The sequence below is a fragment of the Lepidochelys olivacea genome, assembly GCF_965140295.1.
Source record: "Lepidochelys olivacea isolate rLepOli2 genome assembly, chromosome: 17".
Taxonomy (NCBI): domain Eukaryota; kingdom Metazoa; phylum Chordata; order Testudines; family Cheloniidae; genus Lepidochelys; species Lepidochelys olivacea.
Window position 1 is genome coordinate 3,913,971 of NC_140427.1, and position 27,112 is coordinate 3,941,082.

Sequence of the window (27,112 nt, forward strand, 5' to 3'; positions counted from 1 at the left end):
CTGCCCTAGCAACCTAGCATGAGAAAGTCATGCTTTATTAGCAAATCCATTACCTGCAGGGTTAAAATGAGTCCATAAAGCAGCTTCACTGGCTTAGTCCTGAATGCAAAGAAGAGGACATTCCTGTGGGAGGGTCTGTTCCTAGGTTCTGTGCAACACTGTGTGCTCTTTGCTCAACAAGTGATTAATAATATTAAAATCTTGTATTGCACTTTTCACCCACAGATTTCCAAGTGCTTTACAAAGGAGGGGACGTATCTCTGTCCCCTTTTTGGAAAGCTAGCAAGCTAGAGTACCTATCAGAACCGCATTACTGTAGTGTCTGAACATAGAATCATAGAATCAGGACAGGAAGGGACGTCGAGAGGTCATCTGGTCCAGTCCCCTGCACTCATGGCAGGACTAAGTATCATCTAGACCACCCCTGACAGGTGTTTGTCTAACCTGCTCTTAAAAATCTCCCATCATGGAGATTCCACAACCTCCCTAGGCAATTTATTCGTGTTTAACCACCCTGACAGTTAGAAAGTTTTTCCTAATGTCCTAAACCTCCCTTGCTGCAATTTAAGCCCATTGCTTCTTGTCCTATCCTCAGAGGTTAAGAAGAACAATTCTTCTCCCTCCTCCTTGTAACAACCTTTTACGTACTTGAAAACTGTTATCATGTCCCCCCTTAGTCTTCTCTTCTCCAAACTAAACAAACCAATTTTTTTCAATCTTGCCTCATAGGTCATGTTTTCTAGGCCTTTAATCATTTCTGTTGCTCTTCTCTGGACTTCCTCCAATTTGTCCACATCCTTCCTGAAATGTGACGCCCAGAACTGGACACGATACTCCAGTTGAGGCCTAATCAGCATGGAGTGGAGCAGAAGAATTACTTCTCATGTCTTGCTTACAATACTCCTGCTGATACATCCCGGAATGATGTTCGCTTTTTCTGCAACAGTGTTACACTGTTGACTCATATTTAGCTTGTGGTCCACTAAGACCCACAGATCCCTTTCCGCAGTACTCCTTCCTAGGCAGTCGTTTCCATTTTGTATGTGTGCAACTGATTGTCCCTTCCTAAGTGGAGTACTTTGCATTTGTCCTTACTGAATTTCATCCTCTTTACTTCACACCATTTCTCCAGTTTGTCCAGATCATTTTTAATTATAATCCTATCCTCCAAAGCACTTGCAACCCCTCCCAGATTGGTATGGTCCTCATACTTCACAAGTGTACTCTCTATGCCATTATCTAAATCATTGATGAAGATATTGAACAGAACCGGACCCAGAACTAATCCCTGCAGGACCCCACTCGTTATGCCCTCCTAGCTTGACTGTGAACCACTGATAACTACTCTCTGGGAACGGTTTTCCAACCAGTTTTGCACCCACCATATAGTAGCTCCACCTAGGCTGCATTTCCCTAGTTTGTTTATGAGGTCATGCAAGACAGTATTAAAAGCTTTACTAAAATCAAGATATACCACGTCACCACTTCCCCTCATCCACAAGGCTTGTTAGCCTGTCAAAGAAAGCTATCAGGTTGGTTTGACGCAATTTGTTTTTGACAAATCCATGCTGACTGTTACTTATCACGTTATTATCTTCTGGATGTTTGCAAATTGATTGCTTAATTATTTGCTCCATTATCTTTCAGGGTGCAGAAGTTAAGCTGACTGGTCTGTAATTGTCCTTATTTCCCTTTTTATAGATGGGCACTATATTTGCCTTTTTCCAGTCCTCTGGAATCTCTCCCGTCTTCCATGACTTCTCAAAGATAATCGCTAATGGCTCATATATCTCCTCAGTCAGGTCCTTGAGTATTCTAGGATGCATTTCATCTCACATCTGTAATGTGTTTATCCCCACAGGGCCAGCCCTAGACCAAATGGTGCCCCAGCCGAGGAACGTCTTTGGCACCCCTCCCTCCAACTGTTAAATTTTTGAATACCTTATTTTTTGTATTGTATTTGAAGCCCATTTCACGACTGTGATGCACAATTTGTCTACATGATTTATCCCTGTCACAAGTACACTTTCACAATTACACAATAAAACGAGGTTAACAATATCACAGGTGGGCTCTCACTTCACTTTGTTCTTGTATCTCACTGACCGACTGGCTATGCCCGGCCCCTTTTATTCCCATGAGGGCCTGGCTGACAACGTTCTAAAGGCTTCAAGGAAAACGTAGATCTCAGAAAACCTGGAAGGTTCCACAAGATTGTATAAAGGTCCAGAACATTCTAGGAGGTTAGTGAAAAATGAAAGCGCATACAGAATACCTGAAACATTTTACTTCAAACATTCTATTTTCCCTTTTGTCACTAACTCCAAGCCCGGTACCCCAGGTGGCCGTCTGGGTCACCTGCCCCTAAATCCAGCCCTGTATCCACAACACCCCGGTGAGCAAGGGAAGTGCTGTGGTGCACACTTTACAAATGGGGGACTAAGGCACAGAGCGACTAAGTGACTGGCCCAGTGTTGTGCAGAACATTCGTGGCAGAGCTGGGGATTTAATCTGGAACATCGTTCCTCTCGGAGAAGGGGGAAACTGAGGCAGCGAGTGGGGGAAGTGATGTGCCCAGTGTCCTCAGCCTTCTTTGCTACCTACTAGACCACATGTTCTCCAGGATAATCTCCCTCCTTTGCAGTCACACTAATATGAGTCATCTCAACCCAGGACGAAGCAAGGCTGGCCCCTTTGCAACGTCTATGTTGAACAGGTATTGGTAGAAAGTGCTGCAAAGACAAACTCAGCTGTCTTCCTGCTGCATCACCCTCTGGGGTCTCTGTAGTGGGATGGGCAACATGGCTGTTTCTGAAGGTGTATGATTCCTTCCGGGGCAGCTCAGCATGCTGCGGCACCACCTCTAGGACTGAAAGGGCCTTTCCAGGCCATTGCTCCATACTGAATCCTGACTTCAGACTGGACTCAGCTGTTTGGTTGGGCTCCATAACACTTTCAGCGAGTGATTCTCTCCTCCCCAACCATCTCCAGACGGTCAAGGCTTTTCACCAGGGACGAAGCAAAGCCATGAAGCGGCAGTGGGGCTGGAATCTTCTTTGACTCCAGGGCCTTGTGATTTCAGGCTTGGGTTGGTTACTGACCCTGTGAACTGGTTCTGCTGCATGTTCCCTCTGAGCACTCGTTGATGCATTTATTCCATTCCTTTGCTTTTGCCCCCCTGCGGAAAGTGCTGCCAGGCCTGGAGAGAAGAGAACGCTAACCAAGACTGGGGTACACGGCATGGGAAATTCACCACCCGAACCATGTGCTTCTCCAAACCCGTTCCTGGGCCAGAGCTGCTAGGTGGGAGCGAGAGCCGAGCAGGCCGCAGAGCTGGATGCATGCGTTTTGAAGTGTGATGATCTGAAGGTTACCACTGCCCCAGAGCTAGAGGACGGAGCAGTGGTTCTGAGCACTGGCTTCCCTTGTTTTCTTCCTGGAGCACTTGCCCCTGGTGGTGCCTTCATAGTCTCTGATGAAGGCTCAGGAAAAGGCTGCACAACAAGAAGTCTGGACTCTCCCTCCTCCCATCTCCTGAGCCACTGAAAATGGTACACAAAACTCTAATCCTGAGGCCAGTTAGCCTAGCCGCCCACCAAGAAAACCTCCTCTTTCCCTCTGCGTGAGACTTGGCCCTCTACAGGTTTTCAGCCCAAAAGGCAGGAGGACTTCTTCAGGGATGACCCTATGTTCACTTCTTTATTTACCCAGCACCTCCACAATGGGTGAAGGCCGTGTGCCACAGGGACATGGCCTCCGCCAGGGAGGTCTAGGCAGAGCCCCTTCTGGTCTCTATCGATGCTGCGTCATGCGGCAGAAGAGGCAAATGAGGAAATATGGGACAGGCAATTCTGAGATGTTTTCCTAAAGGGCTGAGCACTCCCTGAGCCCAGGAAGCTTGTAACAAGCTCAGGACCTTAACTCAGGCGCCCTGCTCAGCTGCACATTGCACTGCCATGGATCGCTGGGCTCATCTACAAAAACAACGAGATGAGGAGTCCAGTGGCACCTTAAAAACTAAAGATTTATTTGGGCATAAGCTTTCATGGGTAAAAAAACCAACTTCTTCAGATGCATGGAGTGAAAGTTACAGATACAGGCAGATACAGATTCTATTTGCTGTCCCCAACAACTAGGAGGTTCAGCAGCAGAGGGCAAGGGCAGGCTGCATGAGAAGCCTGGCCTCTGCACACACAGATATAATAGCGAACCATTTGGGGGCAGGAACCAGAGAGATTCTGACAGGCGAGCAGCTTCCTTCTTCGTTTTCATTATCCCTTCGGCCGAGCATGAAGAGTCATCTTTAATAACAGCCTCAGTGCAGTGGGATGGGAGAAACGGGTCTGTCCATCTGCTTTCAGATCAGATCCCACAGGAGTAGTTCATATTTAGCGCTGCAGTGAGGGTACCGTGTAACAGGATTTTCCCTCGCAACACGAAAAAGCTGATTGAATTCTGCAGGTCAGATGATGAGGCGTATCACGTGGAAATTCTGATGGGTTTCTGGGGCAAGAGGAGATCTTCAGGGAAGTGTGTTTATTCTATGGCACAGACACACCAGTGGGTTTGTCCTCCTGCTTTAACTCAGGATCACGGTCAGAACCAACACCATCTATTTCTGCTAAAGTCCTGACAGCAATGGTCTTGAATCAGGATGTTTTCGAGCATTCAGGGAGCGATTCCCTACACACACACCTCCACCTCTGCCAGCCACTTGTCTTTCAAAGCCCGGGGTTTGCAATTTCTATCTGCCTCTATGGGACTTGCTGGTACCTCAGTACATCCATGACTGGGGAGATGTGATAGGTTTTCTCTGTACACCCCTGAGGACGCCCACCCTGATGGGTTTCTAAAAGGTACGCTATAGCACTCTCCATTCAGCAATAAAACCCTGCCGGGCAACAGCTGTCAGGCACTCCCTGAGAACAGTGGGTGTTGGTGTGAGTGGCACAGGCTGCAAGAGAGATTTATAGCTAGAGAAAGAGATTCCTGGTCCCAGTCTCTGCCCAGGAGCACGTTGGACCCAGTCCTTGAGGGGCAGGGGATGCTCGGCTACTGACTGCAAAGGTGCAGGAGACAGCCCGTAATGCATTAAACAACGGTGTGGGGGGTTTGAACGAGGGCACGCCTCTCTGCTCACAACAGGAACACAGGCCTTACAACATTGCCCCCCCCTTGGTTTCACATAAGAGACCGAACTGAGTAAACTGGCTAAACTGCGATTTATCTCCTAGGGAGGGGCCTAGGTGGTTCAAATATGACAGTGAGGCCACTGTGCCGGCCCCTGCAGAGCCTCAAGGGGTTCTGCACACACAGACAGGTGTATGGCAGTGCGTGTTTCCCTGGCAGGTAACTAAAGTTTGGCTCTGGGTGTTTTCTGTCAGGACGTGGCATTTATTTTCAGTGCCCTTCCCGAAATCTCTGAATTCATCACCTGCCATTCCCTCGACGGCATCTGTCTGGGGTACCTTATTTCAAGCCCCATCCCAGGGGCAGCTTCCAGGAGAAGACCCCTGGAGCTGAACGAAAATACATCAGGAATGTCATCAGCTTCTTGGGGAATGGATTTTTTTATTCTGACCAACAAATTAGGAGCTACAAGACTAAACTCTTTCTTTCTTTCTTGTAGAGGTTTTTAAAACCCTTTGGAAGGATGTTAATGGGGTACAAAGAATTAAACACAAATAACCACGAAGATAAAGTGGGGCTATTCTGCCCAGGCATGTTGGGGTAGTATAAGTGGGGTGGGGAATGGGGGCGACACAAGGCAGGGTGGGCATAAAACTAGTCTGTTTCAGGACAGCTTGGGTACAAGGAACAGAGACATCACAAGTCTCCAGAGATGCAGTTACATGCAAAAACTTTTAATAGCAGTGATGGTAAGAACGTGAATGAAATCTGGACACCCATTATAAACAGGGTTTGGGTCTCAAGAGGCAATATTTTTAAGCCCTACTAAATGTCAGAAGTTGCTTACAGTATTTTTCAATTCTGACACTGTTAGCAAAGTGAACCTGTGTTCCCTTGTTTTGTGCGGAGCAATTAATGCTATGAGTCTTTGGCTAGTTAGTTACATCACCAAGGGGGTGTCAGGCATGAAGAATGATGGGTTTGACTGTGCGTAGGTCCTTGTGAATCAGCAGTTCTTCATTCAACTCCTAGCTCAGAATCCTGCCTCACACCATACGTGAAGTGTGTGTGTGCATACGTACACTTTTTTGAGGTCACTTAAATTCTGTGTATGGAATTTTATCAAACAAAAATATGCAAAGCCACAGTGAGAGCTGTCATTTGTACATAAGAGAATGGATGGCACACAGAACGGGGAGCCAGGAGTCTCCCATCTGTTGGCGATCATTGTTCAATCCAGCTTTGTCCAGTTTACTGGGTTAGGGTCTTTTTGTTCTGTTGGTACAACGCCGAGCACAATGCGGTCCTGGTCCGTGATGGGGCTGCTAGTCGTTATTGCAACACAAATAATACTAATAAAGACATTGTTCTCCTCTCTCCCGCCCAATGGATAATGTTTTATTTTAATTAAATTGTAATTCCTATTACAAGAATCAATATGGTAATTCACATAAAAGATACAATATCTAAAGCAAAGCGTCGCCTACTGGCTAATATTTACTTACCTCACAGGGCTGCTGTGGGAATTAATTAGTGTTTGCAAATTGCTGTTAGATACTCAGATGAAAGATGCCATGCAAGTGCAAATTATCGTCACTTATTGTTATTATAGCAGAGTGAGGGAGAAGCAACAGACATGCCCTAACAACAAGAGTGAAGAGTTAGCTCCTGCCGTGTACAGGGGAAAATACAATTGAGCCCAGTGAGCTAGTTTTATCTCTACCAGAAATTTGGCCATTCTGCCCTCTGTTACAGTGACTGCATGAGCACAGAAGGCAGAATCCGGCCCACCGGTGCATTCACACACAAACTAAACCAAGCCAAGAAGCTCAACAACTGCTTCATATTCAGATGCCAATATATCTGAAGAAGCAGAGGCATACCTGAGTTCAGTGGGACAATACCATAATGTAACTCCATCCCTTCATTAGAGTTGAATATGGAGCACAACTTGCCAGAACATCTGGCAGATCTCATCATGTCTCACAGTGGTCAGGTGTTTTCCAAGCTTTGTTTAGGCCCCTTTTTATGAAATGAATCTCACCTGGGCTTATCAGACTGTCCACAATTATAGCATGATCTCTCTGTTGTTCTAAGGAAAGCTACAGCAAAAGTTGGGTAGAGAATAAATAATAAGAATAAGAATAAAAGGAAACCTGTGAGTTGAGACGTTCCTAACTGGCTGGACAGAATAAAAACTATTAACAAAAGGGAGCAGCAAATTTCCTGGTGATACAAATAATTTCTACTAAGAAACCAGCATTAGAAAAAGGTCTGGTTAAGACGACTCTTGACAAACATTTTTGTAAGCAAGACCTTCTGCATTGCAGCTTGGGCCTTAACGTTATTTTCACATGTATTCGCATTTCCATGTATGCTAGGTGACTGGCACGTTGGCTTCCTTTGAAGCATTATCCGCTACTAGGTGGAGGATGCCAGAGCTGATGGTCCAATTTGGTGTCGCAAGACCCGTAGCCAAAATCTACAGATTTGGGTGCCCAAAGCAAGACATCAAAATCTGTATTTAGGCACCTAAATAAGTGGCCTCATTTTCCGAGGCACTGAGCATTCACTGCCCCACTGAGGACAGTGACAGCTTTGGCCAGAGTTCCTGTGCGGTGAATTGTACTGGAAAATAAGAACGCCATTTTAACCACAGAGGGCATAAGAGAAAACATTGAGGGTGGGGTCCAGGTCACTTACCCGCTGCTGTCTGCATGTAGCCAGCCAGGGTGCACACTCGTCTCTCACAGAGCCCGCTGGGCAGGAATATAGCGATGATCGCCAGCAGACAGCTGATGGCCAAGAGGGCCCAGCCTCCAGAGCACAGCACTGCACTCGTCTGAAAGGACACACACACACAGGTGTTAACGGGGCAGCGAGCATGAAAACAGGCAGCCCCTGAGCTGAGCGCTGTTCATCCGCCAGCCCACTTGCTCAGCTCAGAAATCAAGCGGATTCTGGGCAGTGGTGGCATCACTTTCCACGGCCCGTCCAATTGTCCTACTGTTTCACACGCATAAACTGCCCTGGGTTTAGACCGGCATGTTCTAGACTGTTGCAGGAGAAGCCACTACTTAACACTGCCTTTCCTATGGGAGGTGGTGGGGTCTGAGGCCTGGGGGGGCCTCATGTCCCGCCACGCAAGACTCACAATGCCCAGCTGTACCTTTGGAATCTTAACTGCCCTCCAAATATTTTTTCACCGAATTAGTAGCCGGAGTGCTGACTAATAGAACGGATTTTCTTTTAATCTGACATCATGTCTCTGGTCTCCCAACAGAGCTTTTAACATTTATTCTGCCCTGAAATTAGAAACAGAGCACTGTCATACTAGGCTTCCCCCATCCCTTCCCTTTCATGTTATGGTGCTTAAGTTCACTGTTAAATCTTTAGCCCATGGTTCACCTGTCACTGAGTCCCCTGGGTTATCAGTATTAGGCTATAGTGATAATAGCAAATGTATTACATGCATGACGGGATTATGTAACGAATACAAGTGCCATGAGATGCCTCCGATGCATTTCAGCGCCTCCACCGATTGATAGATAAAATGTATCTAGTTATCGCATCCAGGCCTGAAAGCTCTCTCATTAATACGTACTTCTCAGAAGATGCCCTACTGCTGTGAAGTGGGACCTGCTACTAGGCTAATTCCATTGCAGCATTCACCTAAAGAAACGCTAGTCCGTTATTACTCTGGAACATGGGCGGCATTGCCTCCCCTAGCACAGCCGTCCCTGTCCCCTCCCCGACACCTGGGCCGTGGTGCATCCCCCTCCCACCTCTGGCCAGCTTTCATAAGTCTCTCTCTCTCTCTCTCTCTCTGTTCTGAAAGTGTCTCTAGTTATTTATTATGATCAAATCGGAACTCAAGCAGTGCAGTTATTATTAAACATTTAGATTATGGTAGCATCTGCAGGCCAGCCAGGCGAGGGACCCATTGCACTAGGGGCTGCCCAGACATATAGTAAATGATGTATGTTTATGGCACACAAACAGAGAAGTTAGAAAAAACATAAAATACTTTTGCTGGAAGTTTGAAAGGTAGCATGACTTTATTTCTTAAAATCCAGAACCTTAACAGACGAGAACCCACAACAGAGAGACAAAGCAGGCTGCTCCCTAAGGCAGAGCGGTACAATTCCCCACTTACCCTAGGCTGGCTCTTTGCTGAAAGACCCAGATTGGATGCTTCCCTACAACACCCCCCAGCCAGGAAGCAAGTCCAGGAAACCCCTCATACTTACAGTGATAGCTTGTAATTTTCATACTGTATCCCACGGTAGTCAATAGGTGGACCGCAGGCCAAACTTGGACTGCCAGACACTTTTGAACGGACCCCAAAATCTTTTTATTTACTTATTATTATTATTATTTTTTATTATTATTTTTTCTGGAGTCTGGAACTTGACCAAGAAATTTGGACCTTACAAAAAATAATTGACTACCCCTGCTGTACCCCGCACACCCTAAAGAACTTACAGCCTAAACGACAAGACATGGCAGGTGGATGAGAAACAAGAGGGCAGGGTGGGAGATAGCATAACAACCATAATAGGCTGTGCACAATTCTTAGCCAATCACAACTCGCCACCCTCCTAGCTGCTCTCAGGGCAGAGCAGGTGGGTATGCCGCTCGCATCTTCACAGGTTCGCACTGTCCTCTGCCAGATGACAGCCTTGCCATTTAACATTGCACCCTGAGGGTGCAAGTTGGAACAGCATCTAAAAATAAAACCCCAGCTAATTCGTGGTCCAAACAGATAGCACTGGGACACAGCCATCTAGGATGGGATCAGGAACAACTTCAGAAGACAGCCGGCCTGGGCCAGGGCCAGGGGATCTCTCCTTTGTTCCTCTATGGCCTGTCTGTGATCCCACCAGACCAGAACTGAGAGCTCCTGGGATCCAGGGGAGACACTCCTCACCCGGCCACATCACCAGCACTGCCTGAGGCACCATCATTGGGCATCGCTCAGTCCAAAGAGGATCAAAGCAGTGACCTCAAACTGCCCTCCAAGAGGTGGCCAAGTAAGATTAAGGGTACGTCTACACTGCAAAGGAAAACCTGCAGCACTGGGTTTCAGAGCCCAGGTCAATTGACTCGGGCTGGTGGCGCTCGAGCTGCAGGGCTAAAAATAACTCTAGCCATTTCTACTCAGGCTGAAGCCTGAGACCCTCCCCCAGAACCAGGTTTCAGAGCCCAGGCTGTGCCCTGGATGCAAATGTCTATACTGCTATTTTTAGCCCTGCAACCCAGGTCAACTGACCTGGGCTCTGAGACTCTGCACTGCAGATCTTTTATTGCAATCAAGACATACCCTAGGTGACAACAGTGCCCCCGTGACTGGAGCAAGCTGGAGACCTGGCTCTGACATTGACCAGCCTGGGCAAGACACATCCCCCCTTGGTGCCTCAGTTTCCTCATTTGTACAATAGTGGGTGGGGATTTCAGGAGCCTAACTCTCTTAGGCCCTTAGTGACAATCCCAACCAGTGATATTCTCTCCCCTCTGTAAAGCGCTTTCAGCTCCACAGAGCGAAGAGTTGTTGTGAAGCTGGAGAGTGGCTCAGTCTGGACAGGTGAGGGTACAGGTGGCAGGCAGAAATGCAGCTCTCACTTGGCCAGAACATAGGCAAACTGAGAAGAGAAAATGTCACTGCATCCTGTGGCCATCAGGGGGAAATGGGGGGAATAAATCACAGCTGCATGGGCAAGGAGCCACACTGCAAGCCTCTCATCAGTTGGTGCCTGTGATTGCTCAGCACCACTGGGTACCAGAAGCCAAGGCATGTGTGTGTATTCCAGATGAGTTCCTGAAATCCACCCCAGAGTAAGAACAGAGCAATAATTTTAGCTCAGGAGTTTGAACCCAGCATGTAACAAAAAACAAATATGTGACGTGCTCCCTCCAGACAAGAAGCAGCTGTTCCCACGCATGGCAGACAAGAGAAGTGACAGGGCCATTTTATGCCCCAAAGGCGCTGGAAATGGGGATGCAAATGCCACTGAAGACCAAAAGCAAGATCTGATTTTGCATGGGTCCTGAGCCTGCTTGAACAGAGACAAAACAGGCAAACAGCAGGGTTTAGGATGACCAGACAGCAAATGGGAAAAATCGGGACAGGGGGTGGGGGGTAATAGGAGCTTATATAAGAAAAGACCCAAAAATCGGTACTGTCCCTATAAAATTGGGACATCTGGTCACCCTAGCAGGGTTATACTTGGAAAGCTGACACACCTTGAACATGGCAGCTGTTGTCACAGCTCAGCCTCCACAGGGCACTGACAGACGCAAACAGGAACCGAGACCCACAATAACAAAGAGAGAGATTGTGAGCACAGGCCAGTGCTTAAGAAAGTGTGGGCTTAATTTCTGTGAGGTGTATACAGCTCTCGCTAGCCAGGGACCATTCCCAAGGCTGGTTCTTTCCTGTAACGAACATTGACTGCAAACATAGGTCCAATAATTCACTGACATCGCAGCTCTACCTTTGATAGAGACATGGAGACTGCAGTGTCCACTGGACTTGGCTTTTTCCCCACCATGTCCCTTTGCTCCTACTCTGAGCTGTGCTGAAAGCATCCAAGTCTTGGCTCCTCGAGCACTCCCCCTGTCGGTACCAGTGATAGGGCCATCCCGGTGGTCCTAAATTTTCCAAGCTAGGTGCAACCCTGGATGTAGCAGAGGATCTGATGTGAGCGATGGTCTTCGTAATGAGAGGTGGTCCAGAAATAAGGATGGCAGGGCTGGGTGGCATAGACTGTTACCCTGGCAGTGCGGATGGGGCTGCTGGTGCATCCAGTGTATAACATCAACTCTGAGTCATTGTGTGTGCCATTTGCCCCAGTGACACTTCTGGTTAAAAATGCACAATTTTCTTTTCCTGTTCCAGCTTCTGAGCAACCATGGTTACTATAGAAACAAAACCAATAAAACCCTTCCTTTTATTCCCCCCCCCAACCCCACCGCCAAAGAGGTTATAAATCAGGATCCAGAACTAAATAGTCTGTTAAGTGCATGTTAAGATGCAGGACTCACGATCAAGCAAATGCAGAGAAAACAGCAATTGGACTTGTTCAAGAAATTTTGTGGTGCTGTCCAAAAAACCTAATAAAAATTCCCCTGCCCTCCAGGAACAATGACCCAGGCAGTACAGATCTGACTTGAAAAGTCTGTCCCTGCCTTGTAGCTATCACGATATTTGCAACTGAGATTGCACGTTCGCTTGTTATTTAAGCCAAATGTACCAAGAACAGGTTCCACCCTGCTGGGATAGCAATCAATTGCAGCAACATGATAGTAACAAAATGTAGGAGAGCAGAAATGGACCTTCTCCTCTTCTGCCAAAGGACACATGTTAGGGTCAGGTTCAGCTAAATGGGCAGTGGGGAGACAGTCAAAGCTCTAAAGCAGGGTGGCCAAACTGAGCCTGAGAAGGAGCCAGAATTTACCAATGTACAGTGCCAAAGAGCCACAGTAATATGTCAGCAGCCCCCCCTTCAGCTCCCCACACCCCACTCCCAGCGCCTCCCACCCACCGGCAGCCCTGCTGATCAGCGCCTCCCCCTCCCTCCCCATCAGCTGTTTTGTGGCATGCAGGAGGCTCTGGGAGGGAGGGGGGAGGAGCAAGGGCATGGCAGGCTCAGGGGAGGGCACGGAAAGGGGTGGAGTGGGGGCAGGGCCTGTGGTAGAGCCAGGGGTTGAGCCGTGAGCACCCCCCGGCACACTGGAAAGTTGGCGCCGGTAGCTCCAGCCCCGGAGTCGGTGCCTGTACAAGGAGCCGCACGTTAACTTCTGAAGAGCCGCATGAGCCTCCAGAGGCCCAGGTTGGCCTCCCCTGCTCTAAAGATTCAGGGGGAAAGTTCTGCTCTTGCAAAGGAGCAAAAAAAGCTACGGCAGCAACCCACTGCTCTCCTCATCCCTTTGCAATCCACGCCAGAGAGCGATCCGATTTTCCCTTTGAAGTTCAAGTCCATGGGTTAACACCTCCTTGCACCAGATCATTTCTATTTGCCTCTCTCCAACCCACTTTGGATTCCTTTCTACCCCCACCTTCTGAAAGTGACTGACGCGGGCTGCCTTTCATTCCCCATCGCTTGCATTCCTTTGTTCATGGGCGTAGCACCACCTCGATAATAAGCCTAGGTCCTGAAGGATTTATAAAACATAATATACCCTCTGCTTTGTTCAAACATGCAGTGGCATAGGATGATTTGCACACCATAATAGTGCTTTCCCCATCTGCAATTACACAGCTGCTGCACTGCTGGCAGGGCTGTTTTGCTCACTTCACTCCGGGGTCAGCTTCCAAGAGGAAATTGCCATTCACAGACACTGCACTAGACCGAAACTATACTGTTGCTTTCCATTTTCCACTCGGCTTCTTCCCTTCTCTTTTTTATTTTAAGAAGCAGTCACTAGAGAAGTGTTTCACGTACAGAAAGAGGGAGTGTTCTATGTACACATGGTAAGCCAGTCCCAGAGAATTTACCATTTAAATAAGCAAGGTGGACACAACGCAGAAGAAAAGATTAGATTATAAAATCCTTAAACCACAATCTGCATTTGCCGTCCCAGTACGACTTGGCAGGGACGGCATAGGCCAAGTGTTCCATTATTACAGAATTCATTTAGGATTCATGGCAAGGCCGCCAGCCGGCCACAAAGAATTCATTTGCTATTCATGCCCATGTCACGTGAGCGATATTTCCATAGGTGTTCATTCCATGATAATTTAACACTAGATAAGCTCCTGCTTTAAGGGACACTTGAAATGTTGCCACTGGGGTGCCATCGTTTTACCAGGGCTCGCTGTAAAACATGCACTTGTCAGAGTATCTGTCAGAAATCATGGAAGGATTCTGTAGCCTCACTGCGCTTTTACAATACAAGCCTTTTGAAGCTCACACGTGGGATGTTTCCCTACCAGAGTATGCCTCCTTTGATCACGCATGCACACTGCTTTGCTGTTGTTTTGTGATGGCAGGTTCGCTTATACACCTTGGGCTGGGAATGCTGATTTGTTAACGTGGGGCTCCTCACGTACGCTGGGCCGCAGGCAGTGGGTTACTCTCATAAATTCATTCCTGGGCACTGAGCTGCACTTACTGGTTTGTTATTGTAGGGTTGCGTTGGAACAGCGGTGTGTTCGTGTAGGGCTGATCACGGGCATTGATGTAATTACTTGTGGGGGGAGGGGAGGAATAATATTGATTGTGAAGAACACACAAATAATGGGGAGAGTTTTAGAACAGAAGGGAAGAACCATGTAGCTCCCACTTTTCCTTAGGACACTCTGCGTTTGCCCCTGGTTCACTGTTTCTGCCCTCTTCCTGCTGTTGCCACCAGCCCTGCTGCTGCTGCAAACATCCAGCTGAGATCGAATAAGCAGGGAAACACCACTGTGTGTCACAACAAACGTGCACTGGGGATGAGGGGCTGGTTGAGAACTAGAGGCTAAACTGAAGAGAGAACCAAACCCGACCTACTAAGAAGCCAGATTTCCATCCCCACCTCTGATGCCTACAGATCTTCTCCTTCCTCTCATGAATCTAGTCTCCCATGTCATGTTTGCAAATCAACAGAGAGCCCTAAACTGCAGCAGAGGATTTGCGCAAGGGTCTGAGACAGGACAGTGAAAACTTTTCCTCCTGGTGCAAACAGGGAGCAAGACGAACAGACAGGTGTCTAGAAAGGGAGGGGAAAGGAGAGGGACTCTTCCCCTGCATCATTCCTGTAAGTGCAGGCCACATGGAGTTCTCCCACTGCATTGTCGCTCTCTGTTACAGTTAAAGCCACGGGTTGATGCCAAGAAGGTAGAGCCTGCTGTCTCCTGGACTTACAGTGGGAGATGCTGCCTGACCCAGACTGGATCTGAGGTCGGGGCTGCAGCCCAGCTACAAATGTGGCAGAGGGGTGGCCACGCATGTGGCTGAGATGAGCGCAGAAGCCTGATGGAGCCCGACAAAGATGAGGCATGCATCCCCATCACGTCACTCTGCAGCCGGGCACCTTTCGTCTCCAGCCTGAACAGTACAACAAAGAGCAGGATAATCCCACAGGCAGACGGCACAAGCGGAGAGGCACCAATAACGTTTCGATAGCTGGCAGCTTTGAGTCCCTTTAAAAGCACTTCAGTGCCAAAGGTTATTCTAAGTAGAAATTACCCCAGGCAGGCAGCTCGGAAAGTCTGTTGGCACTCAGGAAGGAAAGCCCCGTCTGCAGAAATCAGCACCGTTGTTGGAGCTTTGGCAGGGGGGTCCTTGGCAGCTCTTGCAGTCCTTCTGGGGCCTTTGAGGGAGGTCACAGAGCCCAGAGAGCGTCCCTAGGCCAAGCGGAAGTACTCCTGTTTTCCTATAGCCCTTGATTAGCGTTCCAGCATTCCCCTCCTCGGACACTGCCCTTTGCCTTTCAGTCAGTGGTATGGGCAGCATCCTGGGCCAGGCCGACACCCTCATCTGGTGGCCAGGATCAGGCTTAGGCCTAGGCTCATTGTGGGCCCTGGAGCCCTTCATGGTGGAGAAGAGACAGGACTGGATTGCAGAGAACGTAAAGGGGACACAGGCACCGAGGCTCTCTCTAGCTCCATCACTGACTAAACCCAGCCAGTGTTGACTAGCATCTCTGCTGGGCCTTTTCTTTCTGCAGATCTGGACCCCTCTCTGGGCCGGTGGGTCATTGCTAATATTTCAGGACTCCACCCTATCCCTAAAACGTAGCGGGTGCAGCCCTGGAGGCCCCAGTGCGTCGCCAGTCAGATGTGGGAAAGTTAACCGGGCAGGTGAGAAAATTTGTGCGGTGGGGGAACAAGAGCTGTCTAAGGCCAATCCCTCTATCCCGGGGGGTGAGCCCACCTGGGCAGGGTTAGCCAGCGGTGCAAGAGAGGGATCCGTGCAGAGGCCACTCTGCCAGGGGGCTGATTTTAGCCTCAGAAGCTCATTTATCACCACTTGCCCTGGGTGAGCAATGGAACCTGAGTGATGCTAGCTCACCGATGCTGTCTCCATGAGGGCAGCTCAACTCTTGAGCCAAATGCTCACTCGCTTCTCCCACCGATGGGCATTTCTCCCCCAGCTGCTGCTTTCCCTCATAGCCTCAAACACCCACTGAGAAGGTCAGCTGCAGAACCAACCAAGCGGACAACCGGTTGGGCACATTAGCTTGTCTGTCTGTGAGCTACCAGGAGCCACTGCTGGGCCCCTGCAGCCTAGGGTTGTGGGCCTCAACAGACACTATGCTACAACCACCCACTCCTGCTGAGCCTGTCTACAGACAAGCAGTCCCCAGTGCCCGGCTGGGTGTGAGCTGCTTGGCATAAACATGCCCTGCCGCTGGCACTATTTATAGCTCGCCCCAAGCCCCAAGGAAGCTGTGTTTGAGATCTGGGAGGCCTGACCTTGGGCAGTCCAGGGTGATGTTAGCAGGAGACAAGCTGGGAGAGCAGAGATGCAGCAAAGCAGCTTCTTAAATGCACGCATGGGAAGGGTGTCGTTTCCCGCCTCCCCCACCCCCCGCCAGGTAATAATCCTGCTGGTATTTATAGTTGGGGGCTCCACACAAGCTATCCAAATGCTACCATGGCAATAGATTATTAATACGCTATGTAAAGCCTAGAGCCGACAAGAGCCTGCAGGGCAGGTCTCTGGCAGGGGCTGTCCGACAGCTAACATGGAACGGAAGAAAGGTCTTCGGGCACCATTTGAAAGCAGGAAAGGGGAGAATCCCAGCAGAGCTCAGCTAAGCAGGGCGGGACTGGTGTGGGGGCGGCTGCTGTCATTAAAAGAACAAGTCAAACCCAAGCCGTGGAATAATGCTGGTTGGCAGAATCAGGGTTTTAGCCACAAAATCCCGCCCAGATTCCAGCCAAGGTAATGCCACAGACTTTCCCTCTGGGGGCAGTGAATCTGGGGGTAGCCCTGCCGTTAACCAGAGGTGGCACCATGTCACTCAGACCTGTAGTCCTGCTCAAAGGGAAAAAATTATGGGGGGATTGGTTACCAGCCCCCTGCATTGCACTCCACACCCATGCGATGACACTCACTACTGATGATGTGCTGGTTCAGTCACTGGGAGTTCAGACAGTGATTTGGGCAGCCTCGTGTCCCTTCTGCATCCCAGGGAATGGTGCCCACGACCCAAATACACGAGACAAACATATGAATCACTTGAGCAAGGATAGCTGCTTCGCTCTGTTGTCTTTTGAGCTGCTCAGATCCAAAGAGACGAGTGATCCTCAAGGCAGAAAAGAATCCAGGTCAGGAAGCATCCACTAACGATGAGACATTATCTGCTCCTGCACACTTCCTGCCCCCAATCGGACTGACTGGGGCTGCAAACGCAGACCGCATGCATCTAGGTTTATGCGTGCATCCCACACACCCCCAGCCAAGTGCTGGAAAAAGGCATCACAATCCAGCAGGAGCAGTCCGACAACTGCTCTCTGGGCTGCTCCTGCGGCTGCTGCCGGGAGCTTTTTCTTTCTGCTCAGGAGATGGCTTTTCACAGATCTTCCACCTCTCAAGCCAATTGCCCCCTCCCCAAAGTCTCCAGTAACTTCACTGCAGATGACCACCCACAGGTCTGTATAAGGGAAAGCTGGACTCTTCCAAAGGGTTTAATCCTGCTTCTCACTGAGTCAATCTGCCTTTGTCTGCCGGTCGGTGCTGCAGGCAGAAAATTTGCTGGTTTGGTGAAAATCCACAGCTCAGCAGAGGTTGATGCAGGGCTGCAGCGTGGTCACCTGGCTACAGCAGTGGCCTGGGGAGGCACAAGACCTGGGGTCTTGTCCCAGCTCTTTTCCTGATCTGTTTTGTGAGATTGGGCAAATCCCGTCCCTACTCTATGTCTCAGTTTCCCCTCCTACCCTTTGTCTGCCTGGAGCAGGGATGGTCCCTATGAGTTTGCACAGCACCTAGCACAATGGGGCCCTGATCTCAGCTGCAGCCCCTAGGCACTACTGCAAGGCGAACAATAATCAAAGCAGGTTGACTTGAAGCTAAGGAGTCACAGCGATTGTTTCAGGAATAACTTCTTTAATTTCTTCTTTGAAGCAGGTTCTGCTGGGCATTTTGCTTTGCAATTTTCATCTAATGATGTAAAAACACCCCCCCCCCATCCCACCCATTCATCTTCTTGCCTCAGAATTGGGATGAAGATCTGGATTTGTTAGCATCGGGCCTAGCACTGGCAGCTACGGCTTCCCCAATGAAATATTTAGACTGATGAATATTTCACGGCACAAAGAGGTCTCTGCGAAGCACTTCTTTCTCCTCACTTATGTCAGGCACATTAGTTTTAATGATCTAGGCTTCCTCTTAATTATGTTAGTACAAATCCCCTACAATCTCACTGTTTCTTCTGGAAATGATCCATGAGCCACTCAAGTTCTTACTCAGAGCTAAAAGGCTGAGGTGTGAGAGGTTGGCTTGGGGGGGCAGTGGGTTTGGCCACGTTTCCAGAAGGGGACGTGCAAATGGGACCAGTTTATCAATGAGCCAGTAGAGCTAAATACATAATGGCTTTGGATTGGGTTTTATACTAAGTGCTATGCAAGAACTAGGTAGGATAATCGTTATATTGAGTAAGAAGAGGCCAGTGGACTTCACATTTCTTTGGGAAGATGGCACATATCTTCAGACATGCCTTTGTTATGCGATTGGACAGTGCCTAGCACAACGGCATCCTGGTCCTAGGTGCTATCGCAATACAAATAATTAACGATGTCCTTGCATGACATGACTCTTGGCCGCACACTAGGCGGTGGGGGAGAAATGGCTGCCACTCACTCCTGGGCCAACAGAACCTCCCTGTTCCCAATGGCTCCCAGACATGGACCTAGGACCCCCTGAATCTCTCCACAGGGTCAAGGGCAGGAGTGAAGCCATGCGGGCAGCTCAGGCTGGATGACACCACAGAAAGGCATGTCAGCACTGGCCCAGACTAGGACACTGGTGAGGAGGGAAAGCAGTTTTGTTGCTTTCCAGGAGGAGGAAGGGCATCCTTTTGCTGTTGGCTCCCTGTTCAGCGGGATAGTCCTCCCAGAGGAAAGTCAGGTCGGGTTCAGGTCTGGCCTACTTCCCTGTATATACACACACACACCCACGATCAGCTGCTCTCCCTGAGGGGTGAAAAGAGCTTTAGAAACATTCAGAACACCCCTAGGGAGGAGATAATTGTGTAGGAACAGAGATAAGTGGCTTGTCCCAAGTCCCCTAGCAAGTCAGTGTCAGATCAGGCGTAGAGAACCCAGGAGTCCTGCCTCCCTCTTCTGTAGTCTGGCCACACTCCTGCCCAGCCCAGCTCACCAAACTGCCACTCTTGGCCAGCAGAAGAGTCTAGAGGGAGCGTGGAGACTCTCAACAATACAGCTCAAGTGCCTTGAGGTGCAGTGATTTGCTGCTCCTCATTTCCGAGAGACAGGAGTCACATGTTCGGGGGAGAACAATTCCCCCATTCCCAGGATGCTGTGTCACTTCTCGAAGAGGATTTCCAGGTGTTCTTCCCACAGAGCTTTGGGCATCTCCTTCTCTGAAAGTGCTGCAGTATTCCACCAGCAGTGCACCCAACTGCTATTGATGCGGGACAGCAACCTATGGTAGGTCCAGCAGGGAGGTATTTTCTTTTTGTTTGTAAGTAAGAGTCTATTCTGTTGTGGCTCGTGCCCTCGGAGTAAAGGAAACAACAAAGAAGACAGGAGGCCACCGAATGATCGGCTTGCAGAGTTCTTCAATAATTAATGCACATGCAACGACATGATAGGATTAAAGCATCCAGGCCTCGTGGTCAGTTTGATGCCGCCTGCCTTTCAAGCTTGCACCTGGAAGGAGCCTCATCATCTCGCTGGTGAATTGTCGTTTGTTATTAGGCCAAACCAATGTCTTAAAAAATCCCACAGGGAAAGAGAGATGTGGCAACCTCCCCCTGCAGCATCATTCCTATTTAACAACTGGAGGACAGTGGATTATCAGCAAAAGAGTTTATATATCAGAGCTGATCCCTATTGCATCTGCATGAGTTGCTTTCCTGGCCAGGACTATTGCTAAGGGCCATACCCCTGCCACAAACTGTCCGTGCACCATTGTTCTCCATCAGGGACAAGAGTCTTCCTCCCACCAGTTGGAAGATGTGCAGGGAATCAAGCAGTAATAAAACAGCGTGACAGCAACTGGCCCAGCACTGAGAGCATTAGAGGCAAATTGGGCTCATAATAAAATACATGAGAAGGGGAGTCAAATGCTGGAGAGGACTGTATCCAGTGGGAACGCCTTAAGATCATAGTATTCTGGAGGGAAATAATAAATAGAACTTTCAAGACAACTACATTGAGCTCCCGCAGTGATTCTGTTGGATTACAGTCCAAAGGAGAATTCTGGCTTGGGCAAGGACCCACTGCAAACACCATTACCACTAGCAACCAGATGTGGGAGAGCTCATTTCTGGAAAAGAATGGATCTCCCAACGTTATTAGCGTGGAAAAATAAAAGATGGGGAAATCCTTTTCTATGGAAAAAAGTGACAGACAGCCTTAAATCGGGATCACGTAGATTTGATTTTTTTAACTTTACTTTTATAATTTTTATATAAAATATAAACACATAATAAAACACAACCGCTATGAATACATGCACAAGATGGAAATACCATATAGATAACAACATTCAGTATTATTTATTTGTAAAAACCTGGGGGGAAAACCCAACAAAAACAAACAAAACACCCAGCGTAGAAGTCATACAGGGCATCAATAATTAAAGTGACTAAATAGATTAATCAGTGAGAACATAACCTCTGAGTATCAGGGACTAACATGTACTAAACTGAGAAGTGTGCAATCGTTTCATGTGTAACCAGACATCATCAGATTTTTTCCAAGCGTTCCTATGAGACAGAGTCATTTTTTCCATTATTGTCATAGTAGAGAGCTCACTAAGCCAGTCTGCGTATGAGGGAGGAATTGCAAGATTTCCATTTTCTCAGAATAACTCTTCTGGACACTAAAGAAGTTACTGCAATCCATTTTTTAATGGTAATACCGTAGACAAGCTTGGAGAAGGAAAGTTAGCAACACTTACAATCTTTAAGAGCGCACTGAATATGGTGTTCCAGAACACATGCATTTTTGACAGGTATAGTGTGTGTAAAAGTTTGGCATGTGGCTGTTTGCATCTCTAACATTCGCTGAGGGCTACCAATCTAGCTTTAACAAACATGCAGGAATTCAGTAGTACCTTAAACAATATCTTGTTCTGGAAGAATTGCAAGGATAAAGAACTTGGAGTATCTTTCACATTAAGCCAGACATCCACCCTGGTTTCTGCTGTGATAGGAAGGCAAAGTTCTTTTTCCCATATCAAGTAGATTTTATAATGCACAGTTACCGTTTTTGGAATCAAAACAAACTACACAGAAATAAATGGATCACCTAACCAAAATGGGTCTTTCAAAGGGTACCAAATACAGACTATATATAAGATTTGTTAATACTTGCCTGGAAAGGTCATGTATATTCATGACAAAAAATACACAATAGATCCATAATGCTGTCTACGTGGCAGGCAATATCCAGGCAGTATACTGGGGAACAGCATGCAAAATTGCAGAACCTCTCCCCCCACACACCCTCTCTATGGCGGCTATTAAAGAAAGCTCGTTACATACAGGATAAAGAGATCTCAAGCCAACGCTGCTACAGCCAAACAATTAAGCTGTTAAAGCAGAGGAAAGGTGGGTATCGGCAGCATTACACGGAAACTGGCTCATTTCATTAGTTAAAAGGCTAAGCAACAACTGGTTGCGAGTGTGCACCCGCTGCCATGCTTGAGAAGTCAGCCAGGCAGGGCCCCAATTAAATGGAACTATGGCTCCCTCAGGGAGCGCTGCAGTGGAATAGTAGCGCTTTGGGGAAAAAAGAATAATTTTCTCACTTCTTGCCAGTAAATAATACATCAACATGGCAGATCAGAAATGAAATGATCATTGGAAATGCTGGGACACGTGCGTGCCAGCTATTAATAACGTGTCTGCCCGGCACTTCTGTCCACTTGATTAATTATGTATTGAAGAGAAGGTAAGCCACCACCTCGCTCGGGGGTTTATTTGGTGTAAATTAGGCGACGAAATTCACTCTGATCTGTGTGGAAAGCAGTATTGCGAAAGCATAATTAAATAGATGGAAAGGCACCTTCCCAGGTGTCAGAAGGGAATGAGGAATAAAGAGGCTGTCAACAATAAATGTGACTGCAAGATCACATTGGTGGGGTTGCGTGCATCGGACATGTTGCAGTAGCCAGGAATCAGAGAAGGACCCTTGTCCATGGGGTGAAGAGAGCATTCCCAGCAGCTGCATGTGCAGAGCTGGGAGAGGCCTTCCTTGGTTGAATGCTACACTGAGGTGGAAGTAGCCAAATCAGTAGGAGCCTTGCTGAAGTGGTCTCACCTGGGAGTTGCCTCCATCTAGTTAATGGCATGGAGCAAGCCATAGAGGAGTAACATGGAGCGTCATTGTCTGAGGGCCAGAATCTGCCTGTTGAAACATTAGTCTCTTCTGGGCCATCTTTGAGAGCACACAGATCAGACACAGGGTTTGGGAGCAAGGAGACGTGGCTGAGAACAAGGGATGGCCATCAAGGGGTACAGCTGTATGCAAGGCAGCTCCTGGATGTGTGGAGGTCATCCATGAAGTTTGCTTCTGACCTGACTCCTTTCCAGTCTGAGATTAAATACACAAATGCCTTTACCCTCTAAAGTGCAGTCAGATTGCTAACCCATTGGCTAGTCACTTCCCTGGTATTAAAGTCAGCAGCTTCACAGAAAATCATTTGCATTTCTTTTTGATCTGAGCCTTATCATAATCTCCTCGTGCCGCACAGCAGCCCCTGCTCTGACTCACCAATAAGCAGCGCTCCCTGACACGTGCAGATTCCTTCCTGCCCAATCGGCATCGTCAACTCCAGCACCACAGGTCTCCAACCCAGCCTCTGCACTACCCCTAGTTGTGGGCTTCTAGTTCAGCACCATGCTGATGGGGGAGTCCAGCTGGGAAGTAAGGACACTTCAATCGGATGGCAAAACCTTTGGGGTGCTTATATTCGCCCTTCAGCACATAAGTGCCTTTTTTATGCCAATTTTAGAATCCAAGGGTGGGACTTGGGGAGCTCTTGACTGGGAAGTTGCTTCAAAAACTGGACGCTTGTAATCTTCAACTGTTCTCAATGATAGAACAGCAGGCCCACCTTAATACCTCACCGTCATCCCTAGAATCACAGCTATGCAAGCAGAAACCTACAGACCAACCAGAGGGTCACACATTCTGCCTCAAGAAAACCCTTCTGACTGCAGTAAATGAAAAACACTTAGAGATCAGCATCTGTTGACACAGGTCTCCACAGGACCACAGTCGAGTCACGTGAAGAAGAGTGGTAGGATCAGACCCAGTGAGCATCCAACACCTTATGAACAAGAAACCTTTGACAAATGTGTTGGGCCAAAGCCATTCCTGTGGTTTAATTCCAGGAAAGTCAGTGCAGTGACACTGCGGAGTTTTGTTTCCCTGAAGATACCCCCCAATGCAGTGTATAGGTAGGTTTACTCCTATATGAGGAAACAACTCTGCCTGACCAGTATACATTTCCTGTATTCCTCACCCTTCATGGCGAAGGATCTTTGCATGCAAACAGGATCTCTTTCAGAATTAGTCAACTCCTGCTGTTCATTTCCTGCACAAGAAGGCCTCATTCTCTTGTTTGTGACATCATCACCAGGTCCACTTCAGCCATATTGCGATGCCACAGACGGAGCGTTATGGCCTCAGGTGCAGAGAAAGCAATAAGAGCAGAACGCCTTCACAACGCAGATCCCGTTAGCATGCAAAACCCTGAAAGGAGAAGAGGAAAAGACCCAGCAGGAAAGAAGCTGAATTGCTTCTATATACATAGCTTCTCCAAGGTTACCAAGCTGCTCTTCGAAAGCATGATGCTATAACTAAAGCTACAACCGAAATCAACAGGCGTTCCACACGCAGAGAGCTGGCAGAGCAGACCACCATGAGCAGGGTACTGCCCATCACACACCTGGTGTATGTGTAAGAACTCTGAGAACAAACCCTTGTGGCTTGCACAGGTCACCTTTCTTGCAGCTGCACAAACCCCTGGAGATGCTTTGCATCCAAAGAGAGCCCAAACTGTTGCAGTCTATCATCAAGTTCTCAACCATCGCTTAATAATAGTTAGCCCTCAAAAGGGACATATTCATCACATGGTAGTTATTAAATGCTGAGTGGAGATGACAGGCTGGGGCAGCAAGATGTATAGGCTTTAGACACAGTGATTGTATTAGCCTGGTGATAGATATCTACTTTACCGCAATGGGGGGATATTGCTTCATTTCAGAAAGATGAATAGGCTGCAGCCCAATGAAGCCAGAGGTATTAGAACCTGCATAAATGTGCAATTTAGCCTTCTCAGCATCTGGGGGGAGTAATGGTGCGTGCAGTCTGCACAACACACTGTGCCCGGTGTCAGCCATGCAAAGCAGAAGAAGTGTGAGCACTTTCCCCCTGTGCTTTCACTTGGCATCGCCCCAGAGCTGAGCCCCAGTTCCCCTCAGGATAGGAGGTTCCCATGACATGGAAATCTGGTTCTGGCAGTTGAATTCTAGCTTGGCCTGACTGATGGCTCAGAGCAAAGATCACGACAGAAGCAAGCAAAGCAGCTGCTGAACGTGTAAGAAAGCCAAGGGTTCGTGCAACAAGGCTCTGGATATTTAGTGTCATGTGCCTTTCTGCATTCCTCTGTTTAGGGACTTGGTGAGAGAACTGGAGAATTTTGGGCTTGGAGCTTCAGAATGCAGCCTGTCACATGACAGCAAACCACCCACTGCCCCCTTGCTGAGTTGAACCTGTGAGGGACTGAAAGAACAAGCTACCTCGCTGACACTTTCCCCCTTGCCTTCTGTAAGCAGCCCTGACCGGGGATGAATGAGCTGGGCTCAGCACCTTGGCCCAAGGGAGGAGGAGAAGGAGATCCAAAGTTCTTGCAGGAGCTGCTTTATGCACTTGTTACTCATCTAAAGACATTCTGGTAGGCAGTTCATCAGCAGAGACGCTAGAATGTCCTTCAGCATCCCAGGCAAAAAAATCCAACCCCTTGGTACCTATACGGAGATGCACACACAAAACTCTGTATGCACAGCCATGCACACAAACACGCCGGACCTGCATGAATGCACCAAGTCTTTATATACCTCTATGCTTATGGAAACAAAAGTGAAAAAAAGTCATCTTGCCATGAGACAGAAGCAGCACCAAGGGGCAGGGCTGCGACCCAGGAACTAATTCTAGTACTAACACTGATTCTCCAGTCTTGGGCAAGTCTCTTCCTCCCTCCGGGTGTCAGCATTGCCCTCTGTGAAGGAGATCACTCTTCCCTCCTCACTGGCATGTTGCAAGGACTGGCTACTACCCACAACGTGCAAGGAAGATGGAAAGAGCAATATGAATACTAACTAGTTGTAACAGGACTGCAAGGTAGTGAGTCCAAAAAGCAGCCTTCTGTCCCAGTCACCCAGTGGGAGAATCCCCATGCAGGGTCCTGGATTTTCCACTCTTCTGGTTTGTTTCCATGTATTCAAACTTTCACTGAGCATCTTGGATGGGACTTAGACTAGGGTGGGGAGGGGAAACAGCCCCATGCATAAAACAAATGAATAAATTACTACCCTGTGTATTGTACAACAGACCTGATCAGGAGAATAAGAAGTTAATTCCCTGCATAGATTCACCAATGGCTTTGATTTGAAGGGGCAGTTTAGGAACATAGGATCTGCCATACTGGATCAAATCCATCTAGTCCAGTATCCTGGATCTAACAGTGGCCATGCAATAAAAGAACCCCACATCAGCAGATGTGAGATAATCTGTCGCCCGCACTGGAACTCATCCTGGTCTCTGATCATTAGAGATTGTCTTAAGCCCTGAAGCACAAGGTTTAATATCCCTTCCAGAATATGTTAGCGTTAACTATCATAACGCTGACATTCTTATTGTAAAGATAAAGTTCCATTATATTCCCGGCCTTTGCGTGGACTAGTCCAGGATTTCAACCCAGGACCTCTCACGCCCTATACCAGAACTGCACCACGAGACGAACAAACCGCTTTCAGAGAAAAATCAGAAAGTGTAAGGGGAAAAAATAAAAAAGGAAAGATATTAAATACTATTGGCTAGAAATCATCTCCTTCGTTCTGGGGAGATTTGGCCTGTCTCTCTCTGTGGCTGTATCATCCTCAGCACCAAAGGAAAGGATTCAGGAAGCAGGATACAGTTGAAGGGCTGGTACCAAAAATAGACAAAGAAAAACAAACGTGATCCATCAAGGCTGTTTGTGAAAATCCAGCTCAGTGAATTTCAGGAAAAGGGCCATTAATCACATGATAAAGTACAGCTACCATCAGAAAAATGACTATGTAGAAATGGCACCTGGCGACCCAACAGATCTGCTCCCAGCATGTATTCCTGTCACATCAGCTCATTTTACTGACACAAACAGATTTGTTTGCTTTCAATAGCCCTGCAGGAGCACTGAGCCGGCTTCTGTTCTGCCTCCTGCATCATTCTGAGAGTCAGCAAGGCTCCAGCTGCAGGACAGGGGAAGTCAGGGGTAGAGAGGCAGCTTGAAAAATAGTCTCCAGACTTCTATCAATGGAGACAATTTGAAACAGGCTCAACAGAGAAGAACAAACAGGGGACCTCACAAGGTCACAGGCAGAGTTGCCTTTCTGACTCTTTGGAACATGCTGGCCAAAATCTTCAGCGCTAGGTGCCCTAAAGATAGGCATCTAAACAAACAAACAAACAAAATACAGGGCACCACCAATCACTTTGATGGGTCCTGTCTGGAATCCTGAGGGTCCTTTTGACACCCCTCTCTATCAATTTTTCCTTATTTAAAAAAATTTGCATTAAAATGGTGCCTCGAAGCAG

At 48.1% G+C, this 27,112-nt stretch overlaps 1 protein-coding gene across 1 annotated transcript in view; it reads right to left on the reverse strand.

Moving 5' to 3' along the window:
- The window catches only part of LHFPL7 (LHFPL tetraspan subfamily member 7), a 146,694-nt gene that overhangs the window by 97,781 nt on the left and 21,801 nt on the right, over positions 1-27,112 (reverse strand). The window contains exon 2 of the mRNA XM_084651239.1: positions 7,834-7,972. Within this exon, the coding sequence (XP_084507365.1) occupies positions 7,834-7,972 (139 nt within the window). The remainder of the gene's footprint in view (positions 1-7,833; positions 7,973-27,112) is intronic.